Source organism: Bos grunniens, chromosome 29 (assembly GCF_055505025.1).
Source record: "Bos grunniens cultivar Pamir isolate PY7600 chromosome 29, Bosgru_T2T1.0, whole genome shotgun sequence".
NCBI lineage: Eukaryota > Metazoa > Chordata > Mammalia > Artiodactyla > Bovidae > Bos > Bos grunniens.
Window position 1 is genome coordinate 21340141 of NC_141193.1, and position 12378 is coordinate 21352518.

Consider the following 12378-nt stretch of genomic DNA (forward strand, 5'->3'; position numbering starts at 1 on the left):
CACAAAGCAGAACCTCTGTCAACAAGAAAGTCATCATCATGACAACAGCCCACCGACTATTAAAACACGTTCCCCTGAACACGCGCTAATACCATGATGGATTTACCAGGGCGCACAGACAACAGTCTGCCCTGGAGGAGGGTGCCGGCCTTGCCAGGTCTCTGGGCCTCGCTGACTTTCTTTCCAGGGACATCTCAGCCGCCCCAAGAGAGAAGCAGCAAGAATGAGGTCAAAGTGAAGCCGAGAATCCAGGTGCCCAGTTTCCTAGATGGGCCCCGTCCGAGGCAGTCCGGAGTCGTGGTTAAAGCCACAGCATCCTTCCTGGTTGGAATTCTGGCTCTGCCACTTACTGAGTGATGCTGGGCTGGTTATTTCACCTCTCTGTGCCTCGGTTTCCTCATCTGTATGTGGAGGTGCTTGGCTCGTACATACACTGGCTGGAAGGATTCAGTTAAAGCATTCAGGCAGCGACCCCAGCGCAACACCCAGCACTTGTCATGGGGGTGCAGCTGCCCCTCCCCGGTGCCCCCAGACCCCACAGGGAGGGGAGGTCTGCATCCACTCCTCCCCCCTCCGCAAGGTGTCTACACACACCTGCTGAGCAAAAGAGCAGGCTCTCTCTGCCCGCTCCCTCCTGCGCTCCACCCTCCCACCCCCACGCATCCCTTTGTTCATTCAATAAGCGTCCAGCTGTTTACTGTGGACACCACAGGCTGGATCAGAGCTGCCTTTGCAAACCTGCTCATTTTCTCAGTCAACCAAGAAGTATCCAAACTCAGCAAAAACACATTTGTTGTTTGTTTCCCTTGGTCTTTAGATGTTACCCAACGGAAGACAAAGCCCCCAGATTGAGTAATGGGAGAGAAAGCTAACACCCCCAAAGTCTCGCTGCATCTGGACTCTGCATCCAGCTGCCAAGCTTCAAATGGATGTGCTATAAAATCACTGAGTCATGGAGTTTCTCTCCTTTCTCATGCCTTCCTGGATGTAATACTTCCCCTGAATGTGCGTGCGCGTGCACACACACACACATACACGCATGCGGAGGCAGGCTGCTGATGGAAACTCTAACAGACTCTCAGCTGTAACATCTGTTCAGTGCAATCTCAGTTCCGCCAGCTACATCAAAGCTGCCCCCCTGCAAGTTATGCAACCGACATCACAAATGGGATTAAAATCATGTTTAATAGTCGGATATGACATAAACTATTTATACCTTTGGAGCCTGGTGGACTTCTGAAAATTCATATCCTGCACATGCAGAGGAGAAGTGTGGAGAGAGGGGTGTGGGCACCTCTGGGCCTGGGGTGGAGGCTCAGATGAGACTGGCCAGTGTGGAAGGTTCCCGGGGTGTGGGGAGAGCCTGTTTTCCTGGGTACCGAGGATGCTGCAAAGAGATGGGGAAGCTTCAGGAGACAGGCGCCCACAGGATAACTGAGACGGGCAGCTCGGTGGTAGAGGAGGGGAGCAGGGGAGGGGAGCAGACAGCCAGAAGGGTCCTCCAGCAGGCGTGTGTTTCATCTCTCTGTCCTTGGAAGTCTCACCACTTTATAAAGGACAGCCAGGTGGGGACAGGCCTCCTAGAGCACGTTCTGTGACTGGTTTCTAGAGGCTGTTGAACTAGCCTTGAAAACTGGTGGTTCTCAGCTGGGTGGGCCAGCAGACAACCCACTCAGGTGATGGGGAAGAGCCAGGAGGAGGCTGCAGGGTTCTGGGGGTGTAGCTGTCTTGGGAGACGGAGGCAGAGCTCTCAAGGCAAGTCCTGGCCACGCATCTTTGGGTCTGCTGGAGTCACGCTTTAAAAACCAATGTAGAGAGCTTCCCTGGTAGCTCAGTGGTAAAGAATCTGCCTGCTAAGGCGGGAGATGTGGGTTCAAAGTCCTTGCTCCGGGAAGATCCCATGTGCTACAGAGCAGCTGAGCCTTTGCACCACAACCACTGAGCCTGCGCTCTAGAGCCCAGAGCCACAACTATCAAACCCACGTGTCCCAACTACGGAAACCCGCGCACCCAGAGCCCGTGCTCCGCAGGAAGAGGAGCCACCACAGTGAGAAGCCTGCGCGCTGCAACTAGAGAGAAGTCCCCGCTCGCTGCAACTAGACAAAAGCCCACGCAGCAGCGAAGACCCAGCACAGCCAAATAAATACAAACTTTTTGAAATAATTCCTATTTAAAAATAAATTAATAAAAACCAACTTTGAGGCCACTGAAGTAGCCAACACTTCCCCATAATTAACTCTCCAGGAAAAGGCAAGCAAGTCATAGGAGACGTTCCCAGAATTGTGGTCCTATCCAGAACGGATGTGGGGAGAACAGCTCCAGCTTGGCCAACCACCTGCTGCTGTCAGGAACCAGCATTCTCTCCTGCGTCTTAACAAGCTGTCTGCACACCCCAGTGCAGCCCTGTGGGTCATCTCCCCCCAAGCCCGGCACCCCAGCAGGCAGCTTGAACACCAGCAGGGCACAGGGAGAGCACGCTGCCAAGCAATCCCAACTCCAGGTTGGGTGAGGCTCCGTCTGCAGCTGGGCGGCTGCACAGTTGACTCTCGAGGGGCTCAGGGAGCCCTCTGTCGTCTCAACTAGGAGCTGGCCCAGGTAGCTGGAGTCTTGCTCCACCAGTGGTGCCCTTCATGTGGACCCAGAGCAGGTCAGCATTTTCCAGATGGTCTCTGAGAAACCAGCTTTCTTACTTCTTTTTCTGAAAATGGGGTGAACCCCCAGCAAGTCCTCCTGCCCTCCCAGCATAGAGCTGTGCCTATAGATGAGGTCTGGCAGAAGATGCGGCCCCAGGGCCTTACTAGGACTCAGGGACCAAGCTGCCCTCTTCACTCAGCCTACAGCTGAGCTCCAGCCAGACCTCCAGGCCTATCATCTCCGCTCCCCTGGAACGTGGACCATGCCCAGGGTGCTAAGGCCTGGGCGCCTACCCCGGAGCACAAGGATGCCCAGCTTTCAGAGCAGGTCCTGAACTGGCCTCCCCCGAGCTCAGGAGGGCCAGGCCGCCTCGGGGTCTCTTTCCAGGCTGATTCCCCACCTCTGATCTCTGCTGTGGATACCGTCTCCTCTGTTTCCAACTCTCTGTCATCCTGTCTCTTTCCTCTACGTCTCATTATTGTCTTTGGCTTTTTCCCCAGCACCTTATCATTTTCTGTCTCCATCTGTTCAGTCCCCCTTGGTCTTTTGGCCTTAAGTCTAAAATTTTTGTCTGATTTTGTATCTCTCTGAACACGTGAGTCTCTCTGAGCCTATCCGTGTCTGCTCTTTGCTTCTCTGTGTTTCTGCCTCTGCACTTTCTCCCTCCCTCTCTCTCTCTCTCTCTCTCTCTCTCTCTCTCTCTCTCAGTCTCTCTCCTTCTCCTTCCCTCCCTCATCTTCACATCTCTCCTACATGGGCATCTCTCTGCCCCGCTTCCTCCCCCACTTCCCTTCTGCACAACCTCTCTGTGTCTCTGTCTCCCCGTCTCTCTACCTCTCTGACTTCCTGTTTCCTCCACCTCTGATCATTTCACACTTGAGAGCCGGGCTTCATCGTGTTGAGTGACAAAGATGAGCCCTGCCTAGGGAACTGAGGGCTGAGTGACATCCGTCAGTACTCAGCAGAGATGGTTAGGCTCGGGGAAGGCTGTAAGTGCCAAGGTAACAGATGCACCTTTACACAAAGAGACGCAAGACAGACATTTCAAAGACAGAAAAGTTCGTATTTAAAGGGACTTAGTATCCACATCCTCCTCGTGCGCCCCCCACGCCCTTTTCACACCTCTCTTTCCTGCAGTGGTTTGTTCACCCAAAGCTGGCATGTAGGCAGCAAGCACCCTCTGGGGCCCAGACAGCCCTGCTTCCGGGGTGGCTGTTCATTTAAACACCAGCCTTGAATCCATTCCTGATGCTGGGAAAGATTGAGGGCAGGAGGAGAAGGGGGCAACAGAGTACGAGATGGTTGGGTGGCATCACCGACTCAGTGGACATGAATTTGAGCAAACTCCGGGCGATAGTGGAGGACAGGGAAGCCTGGCACGCTGAAGTCCATGGGGTCGCAAAGAGTTGGATGGATACAACTTAGTGACTGAACAATAACTTGAATCCATAGCAGGAGTCCTGAGCCCACTGCCAGGACGCCCTGATTCGGGCACTTCCAGGGACGGAGGGAACCCCCTGCCGAGGCCCCCAGTTTTCTGGGGACCACCAGGGGAGTGGCTGCTCTGAGAGACCCTGGGGGTGGAATTGCTGGCCTTTACCCTCATGTTCCCCCAAACCATGGCGCACACAGCACCGCAGTCTGCAAAGGCACCTCTTCTCTCCGCAGACCCCCCACTTGTCAACCTGTCGGTGGAGCCGCAGCCAGTGTTGGAGGACAACGTGGTCACGTTCCACTGCTCTGCCAAGGCCAACCCCGCGGTCACCCAGTACAGGTGAGAGGCCCTGCTGGGGGGGTCCCCTCGATACCCCTGCCTGTCGCAGGGCTGTCAGCTGTGGTCCAGGCGTCCAGCACGGTGCTTGGTCCGCTGTGGGTGTCTGGGACCCTTCTCCAGCACACCCGTTCACCCCTCCCTGGCCAGGTGGACCTTGCCTTTTCCTCATGAACACACACTCCCTTCCTCTGAGACAGAAGATGTCACTCCTTCTGTTTGCACAGCTTCTGTACCCCTTATTTCTGAAAGGAAGGAGACTCAGGAGAAAAAGCTAAAACAAGCCATCACGGTCAGTCAGATCCAGATTCTAGTCCTGTGCTCACCAAACCGGTCCCCTGGTAGGGTGGGGTTGCTGGGATCGCCAGCCCTGACCATCGGGCACCCAGATTCATCATCCCCACGCCCCCTGCAGCTGTTGCTTGCCGCACTGATGAACGTCTCACTGCTTTTCACAAGCCTGTCCTTCCCTGTTGAAGGCGGGAGCTGCTGTCACTTACAGCTGTCAGCATGGAGCTCGTGTGGCAGGCCCTCAGCGCTCCAGAATGTGGGCTCGCGGACTCTGTAAACACACAGAGCAGCACCTCTGGGCCTCCTGCCTGGGCATCACCACTGCATGAGACTTCCAGACGCCAGTGGCCTCAGAGGTGCTCCAGGGCACACTCAGACACTCCCCGCCACGGCCCTCACTCTGCCCGGCTTCTTCCCCCAGCCCAGACCTGATGGTGCGCCCCCTCCTCCCCCCCACCGCTGGGATGGTTAGGAAGCCCCAGCATCACCCAGTGCCAGGGATGCTGATGGTCCCAGACTTGGAAACAAACCCGTCGGTGGGAGTGGAGGACAGAGCCAAAGAAAGGCAGCATGACCCCAGAGGGCAGAACCTGAGGAAACAGGTCAAAGAAGCAGCCACAGGTTCAGGTTAGACACAGGCGATGCTCCCTGCAGTGCAGATAATTAATGCTGGAACCTGAAACCCAGGGAAAGCACAGAGCCTTTATCCTTGAGGATATTTTTAAATAGGATGAAAACCTTGTGTCCTCTGGGTTTAACCATTCATCAGGCTAGAGGCAGGAGAAAGATTAGATGACCTCCAGGCTCCCTGGAGTCCCGCGGCCCTGTGGGTCCGGGCGGCAGGTCTGGCTTGGCTGGGACAATGACAAAGATGCGGCAGGAGATTTCTGTATTTTTCTCTGGGCTTCCAGCCTGCACCTCCGAGGCCTGGGCTCCATCCACAGGCGGGCTTCTCTCTGCTATTCTGCTCACAGGCCCTACACACCAGCTGTCGCATGCCCAGAAGAGATCTCTCATGCCAGCTTCCCTGGGCACCCCTTCTCTCCCGCTGACACGCTACCCAAGCAGACCCACCCACATTCATTCTCATATCATGACAGTAATAAGGGATAAGTCTACATTTGAAGAGATCATCGAGAAGCAAATGTGGCAAGATATTGACCACGTTTGGTGAGTCTAGGTGAAGGGAGTATGGCAGTTTCCTGGATCGGTCTTGTGACTTCTCTATACAAAGTTACGTTTAGTTTTTAAACTACAAAGTTAATGAGCCAGGACCTGCAGGTTTCCACAGGTTCTGGGTCCCTGTGGTTTCCCTCTGTCTCCATCCTTCCCTACAGCTCAGAGCCTGGTCAACCGTCAGGCACAGAGGAGGAGCCAGAGACATAGGCCGGGCCCCTGCAGGTTTGACAGGCGTGCGCCTGATCCTACTTGCATCCTTCCCTCCTGGCCCTCCGGCTCTCCGGAGGCCCCAAAATGCTTCAGAGCGGATCAGGCACCCTCAAGGGCTCCAGAGGCTTTCGGGGAGCCCTTCCGGCCTCCGGGGACATGTCAGGGAGTCCCGGCGGCCCAGGAGGAAGGGGGTGGTGAGAGGACGCCGGTGTCTATGCCCACCCCTGTGGCTCAGCCCCTTGGCCTCTGAGAGGGCTCCCCCAGCAGGCAGATGGTCCTTCTAAATGCGGTGTTGGGATCCAAGAGGAAAGGCCTTGAGCAATCTCAGCACTTGAGTACATGGATTTTTCCCAGCTGCCCTGGATGGGACTAAGGGATCTTTGTTTCTTAACTTCCGCCTTGTCTTGATTGCTTCCTCCTGTTTCACACAAGAGGTTTGTGATCTCGGAAATCAGAGATGCGCCCTGGTCCATCCCAGCACCCAGCAAGGGGCCCCGGGTGGAGGTGGGAGCCCGTCCAACTGGACTCAGCCATCACTTGGCTGGACCGGCCGCCTGGGGCAAGCATACCTGAAGCACGGCTCCGCCTGCCTCTCTGCGCCCCTCTGAGGTGTCAGGGCCCCCGCCCCACCACGCAGGGAACAGGGCGGGGGTCTGCCAGCCAGTGTGAAAGGCGGGGCTGTGGAGGACAGCCTGTTGGCAGTGACACTCCAGCCTCCTGATTGTGTGATATAAATAATTAATCCTCTTACATCTGCTCGGGCCAAATTACACATTGATTGGTAAAAGCTTAATCTGACTCTTGTTCCGAGGGGCTGGGCGAGGCGGTGAACACAGTGGTTGGGAGGGGTGTGGGGCAGGTGGGTGGTGGGAGGGTGAAGGGACTGGAGGAAAGAGGAGGAGGAGGCCGAGCTGAGAAACTAGAGAAGAGAGGAGATGGGAGCGGAGGGGAGGGCAGGGGAGATGAGACCGGGAGGTGGGACAGAGAGGGGAGGAGACGGGAGGGGAGCTGGGAGAGGCGGGGACTTGCTCTCTGGCTCACCCTGGTCATGTGACCTGCTGCTTCAGTGAGTGGGTTGAGCTTCTGGAAGGGATCCCTCCGAGGGTTTTTGTTGTTTTAGGGTTTTTTGTGGGTTTTTTGGGTACAGAAGGGGAATAAAGACAGGGAAGAAAAAGAGTGGCTGAGTGAGAGGTGAGCTGGGGACTCGTGGGGTGACCCCCAGAGACCCAGCCCCACAGCGGCTGAGTTCCTCTCAGTGCCCCCCCATTTCTAAGGTGGGGATCGGCCCTGGGGAGCTGGGAGCAGCATCTACACAGCCCTCCAGCGTCTCTTCAGTCTCCCGTCTTTGAATCTGAGAGGGGAAGCCAGACTGGTTGGGGGAAGAGGAGCCCCGTGTGGCCAGGAGGGCTGAGTTCCAGGCCAGAGATAGCCCCAGCCGTTCTGAGTTCCTGGGGGCCCCAGTAGGGAGTCTTCACCCTGCTTACGCTGTGAGGGACCTCAGACGGGTGGGGAGAAAGCCCCCTCTTCCCCTAGGAACCCCCAGTTATGGAAGCGGACTGGCCAGCACAGCCTGCTGCCTGGGGCTGTGGGCAGCCGGGGGCAGGAGGACCTCACCTGCCTCCTCCTGGCCCGGCCGGCTGCCCCTCCTTGTAGCATCCCACCACCTGCCCCTCACGGCTGCAGGGTGGGTGGAGCCGGGGCTGGACGCCGATCCACCACCGTGTCCCGGACTGAACGCGTCCGCCTCAGGTGGGAGCTGTGCCTGACTGTTAAGTGTGGTCATTAAATTAAAGTTAGAGATCGAAATGATTCATGAATAACTCATAATGGGTTGTTGGGAAGCTCCTTCAGCTCTCGGGGAACTATGGTTTGCTCTGTTGTTAAACTGTAATTGTTATTATTAATTGTCTTCTTAATAACGATCTGACACTAATTCAAGATAATAACTGCACAGTGCCAGCCTGGTGCTCTGTGCGATACTGGGAGACGGCCACCTCCCGAGCTGGATGGACTGGCTAAGCAGGAGCAGCTGGAGGGAAGGGCAGGGCCCAGGCCTCTGTGACCCCAGGAAAGGGGGCCCTGAGAATGTGGCTACCTGGAGTCGTGGTAGCCCCAGGATAACGGGGGCCCCCCAGCCCTGGCAAAGACATGCACTCCAGGGACTTCCTGGTGGTCCAGTGGTTAAGACTCAGTGCTTCCACTTCAGGGGGCACGGGTTCGCTCCCTGGTCAGGGAACTAAGATCCCATGTGCCACACTGTGGCCAAAAACAAAACAAAGTTTAAAAGACACGTACCCCAAAACAGGCCTGAACTACAGTAGGAAGTACCAGTTGAGAACTTGTGTGTTTTTTAAAAGTTTGAACCATAATAAGAGTAAACCAGGGAAAACTCTGATTCTCTCTCCTTGCACAGCTGTGAGGAGAGCCCCCAACCTCACACACATGGGCACACACACCCCTGGGGTGCTCTGCCATACAGACAGCAGGCTGTCTGCTGCACCAGGACAGTGATCACCGCCCCAGGGCCAGACCCAAGATACCCATCAGTCAACTGGCCAATTAAAGAAGTCAGCATAGCTGTCTTCCCATCACCCCCACCAACCCAACTGCTGGTCCCATAAAAGCAGTGCTGAGACAGCCCAGGTCCCCAAGGAGCAGAGCCAGGATGGGAGACAGAGGGTGTGGAGGAACATGAGTAAGTAGGAGAGGGCTGAAGGGCTTTTGGGAGAGAGGGCACTATGATGGGACCCACTCTGGGGACAGGAGTCAGGACTGGGAAACTGGGAGAGCTGCCTATCACCGCTCCATCAGCGTCTTGTCTTGTCTGGAAATCAAGCTTCCTGATGCCCGTGCATGTGTGTACACGTGTGTGTGCAGGTGTACACGCGTGAATGGGCACACACCACTAGACCTTGGCCTCTTCAGTCACGGGCTTGGCCTCCTTTTCCAATGTGGTCCAGGACTAGACCCCCAGCGAGCTCAGAGCAGGAGCCGAGCTGCCCAGGGTCTGGCAGTTGGGGTAGCCATTGCCTGGCCAGCCACGTGGGCAGACCCACTGAAGAGCCAACCCACCTCCCTCCAGAATAACCCATCAGTCAAGTGCTTCTGGCTGCCTGGTGACCCACAGCCCAGAGCCCACCACCGACCCCTTCCCGAGCCCCAGAAGTAACCCCGCTGTGGAGGCTCCCCCAAGGGGCCCCTCGGGGGCCTACCCTCCCCTGCCCCTCGCCAGGCCTCATCTTCCAGCGGGTAGGACGCATCCTGCCCCCCTACCCCGGGCCGGAGGTCCGCACCAGCCCCTATGCCTGTGTTGCAGGTGGGCCAAGCGGGGCCAGATCATCAAGGAGGCCTCGGGGGAGGTGTACCGGACCACCGTGGACTACACGTACTTCTCAGAGCCCGTCTCCTGTGAGGTGACCAACGCCCTGGGCAGCACCAACATCAGCCGCACGGTCGACGTCTACTGTGAGTGGCTCGGGCCTTCCCTGGCTTATGGGCTCAGGCTGGTCTCCACTCTCAGCTGGAGGAACCATCGTGGGCTCATTGTACACAACATAAGAATGCCTCCCAAGCTCGGAATCCATGCCCTTTACAGAAAACGTCCCCATGTACTGTCTCGTGTTTATCTTGACCCTCATAATCTCCCAGGGAGGGGACCTCCCTGGCGTCCAGTGGTTAGGACTCTGCTTTCACTGCAGAGGGCGAAGGCTCCATCTCTGGTTGGGGAACTAAGATCCTATAAACCGTGCAGCATGGCAAAAAAAAAAAATCTTTAAAAAAAAAAATCATCTAGGGAGGCTAGAATTCTTATTCCTAGCACCCAAATGAGGGGACGGAGGCCCGAAGTCACACAGCAAATGAGGAGCAGAATGAGGACCAAGATGGGTCAGCCTCCCATCAGGGGTGGCCCCTCCTTGCCACTGGCCAGGCAGGGACCCTCGAGGGAGCCAGCCCTCGGCTGTGTTCACCACGTTGACCATGTACAGATTCAGAAGCACTCTAACAAACTTTATTTCTGACCCCCTCACCCCCACCGGCCTCAGCAGGAAGCGCGATGACTCCCTGTTTGCATCAGGGGACTCTTGTGGGCCTCCTGACCCCGGTTTCACACCTGCTCCCTGAAGGCAGCTCTCTGCACACCCTCCTGTCACTGCCCCTGAAATCCCACTGCTGCACCTGCTCTGGGGACCCAGACTCCGTCTGCAGGGGCTTCTGGGTAGGGCGGGGGAGGGGCAGGGGGGACGAGCCTCCACTAACTGGATACGTGCGGGGAAAGGACCTGAAGGCCTCCGTGGGGAAAGGACCTGAAGGCCTCCCCTTCAGTGTTGAAAAGGAGGTGGGGCAGGGCCGGAATAGAGGATAATGGAGGGTGGGGTGACACCGTGCAAGAGGCCTGGTATCCCCCACCGCTTATCTCCCAGCCCTGCAGTGGCCCTGCGGTGGCCCAGGAGCTGGGCTCGATGCACGGGGAACTTGGCTCCAGGTCACCTGCTGAGGCCTGAAGGAGGTGGGCAGTTGACTTGAAGGCAGACAGAGATTCTGGGGTGGGAGGCAGGCCCCTCCGTCCACACCCTGGAGCCAGGGTGGGGCTTCCTGGAATCAGGACAAAGGGAAGGGGATGGGAGAGCGCTGGGGGGCAAATCCAGGCAGAAATGGGGCCAGAGCAGCTTTTTCTGGGCCTGGAGCTGCCTACTTCCACGGTGGGCCCCAGGGAGGCTGGGCTGGAGGAGAGGGGCCCTCCTGCTTAGCTCCCAGGCCAGGCCCAGACAGGTAGAGGCCTGACCTGTAAGGGAATGGGCCAGCGTGGATGGACGGGGCAAGCACAGTGCGGGAGAGGAGGGGCGGACAGGAGCGTCCCGCACCCCACCACCACAGCCCCGGCTCCCCCCTCCTCCCATGGCAGTTGGGCCCAGGATGACCACAGAGCCCCAGTCCCTGCTCGTAGACCTGGGCTCGGACGCCGTCTTCAGCTGCGCCTGGACAGGCAACCCATCCCTGACCATCGTCTGGATGAAGCGGGGCTCGGGCGTGGTGAGTCCACAGCTGGGATCACAGAGAGCCTGGCAGGGGTGGGGTGACCTCAGGCCCGGGGGGAAACTGCCTCCCGGGGCCCCTCTCACTCACACACTAGAGATGAGAGTCTCCCGTGTAAACTACAGGAAGAGGAGCCCCAGAAAGGAGAGAGGGAGCCCCAGGTACCCACACCTACCCCCCTTAGGCCTAAACACATTCAGCCAGTACAGTTTTGCCCTGTCGTGAACCTTATGAGAAAAGCAGGTGGTCACCAAGACGCTGGGGGTGAAAAGTCCCTAGAGAGGTTTTTCAGCTCTCCCCTAATAGTCATGACCTTCAGCTTTGCAGTTAAGCCTGGCCTTCTCCCTGCTTTTTCCTCTTTTAAAGTGTGTGTGTTCTTTAGAGGAGGAAATGGCAACCCACTCCAGTGTTCTTGCCTGGAAAACCCCATGGACAGGGGAGCCTGGTGGGTTACAGTCCATGGAGTCGCAAGAGCCAGACATGACTGAGCGACTCAAGTACCAAGAGTTTCAGACCTCCCTCCTCCCAGGAGGACAGGGAGAGCCTCAGGCAGGGAAGCCGGGAGGAAAGTGGCCTCCGTGTCCCCTACTGCCTGCTGGACACTACACTGTCCTCCGAGTGTCACTGCTCCGTTATAGGGATAAGGAAAGGGCCTCAGAGAAGAGAACTAGGGCCCAAAGCCACACGAGCAGGCACCTCAGAAGCCGGGATCTCAACTCAGACGTTGAATGCCAAAGCCTATTTCCTTCTCATCCCTCCAAAAGTCAGTGTTAGTCTCTCAGTCGTGTCCAACTCTTTGTGACCCCACGGACTGTAGCCCTGCCAGGTTCCTCTGCCCGTGGGATTCTCTAGGCAGGAAGACTGGAGTGGGTTGCCATTTTCTCCTCCAGGGGAGCTTCCCGACTCAGGGATCAAACCCAGGTTTCCTGTATTGCAGGCGGATTCTTTACCGCCTGAGCCACCAGGGAAGCCCCAAACCTCATCCCAAAGGGACACTGAAATGACTCAGGACAGACAGATCCAGGACCCTCACAGAAGCTCAGCTTCAGGATAGTCCTTCTCTCTCACTCCAGCCTACCCCCTGAACCCACCACTTAGGGCTGCAGCGTCTTCAACTTCACAGGGTCCTCTGTGCTGGGGCTCCCCCCATAGGATGGTCCGCCTGGCGCGCTGTGTAATAAGACATTCTGCCCCCTACCCTACCCTGGGGTTGTTCACTGAGACGCTGCAGATCTAGCCCCACACCCCGCCTCTCAGCC

The 12378-nt window shown here is 57.1% G+C and overlaps 2 protein-coding genes across 16 annotated transcripts in view; one reads left to right on the forward strand and one right to left on the reverse strand.

Moving 5' to 3' along the window:
* Positions 1–12378, forward strand: part of KIRREL3 (kirre like nephrin family adhesion molecule 3) — a 604223-nt gene that overhangs the window by 570254 nt on the left and 21591 nt on the right. For 3 of the 6 annotated variants that reach the window (XM_086383694.1, XM_086383695.1, XM_086383700.1), the window contains exons 7-9: positions 4303–4408; positions 9402–9550; positions 10989–11116. In XM_086383694.1, coding sequence (XP_086239820.1) covers positions 4303–4408; positions 9402–9550; positions 10989–11116 — 383 coding nt within the window. Of the gene's footprint in view, positions 1–3311; positions 3636–4302; positions 4409–7155; positions 7277–9401; positions 9551–10988; positions 11117–12378 lie in introns of those variants that run through there. The other 3 variants (XM_086383696.1, XM_086383697.1, XM_086383698.1) reach the window with 2 other exon arrangements.
* The window catches only part of ST3GAL4 (ST3 beta-galactoside alpha-2,3-sialyltransferase 4), a 111079-nt gene that overhangs the window by 20255 nt on the left and 78446 nt on the right, over positions 1–12378 (reverse strand). For 2 of the 10 annotated variants that reach the window (XM_086383732.1, XM_086383722.1), the window contains exon 12: positions 1167–1387. The exons of 7 other annotated variants lie outside the window; for them this stretch is intronic. In XM_086383732.1, coding sequence (XP_086239858.1) covers positions 1316–1387 — 72 coding nt within the window. In that variant the 3' untranslated portion in view covers positions 1167–1315. Of the gene's footprint in view, positions 1–1166; positions 1388–10066; positions 10679–11032; positions 11146–12378 lie in introns of those variants that run through there. One more of the 10 variants, XR_015157565.1, reaches the window with a different exon arrangement.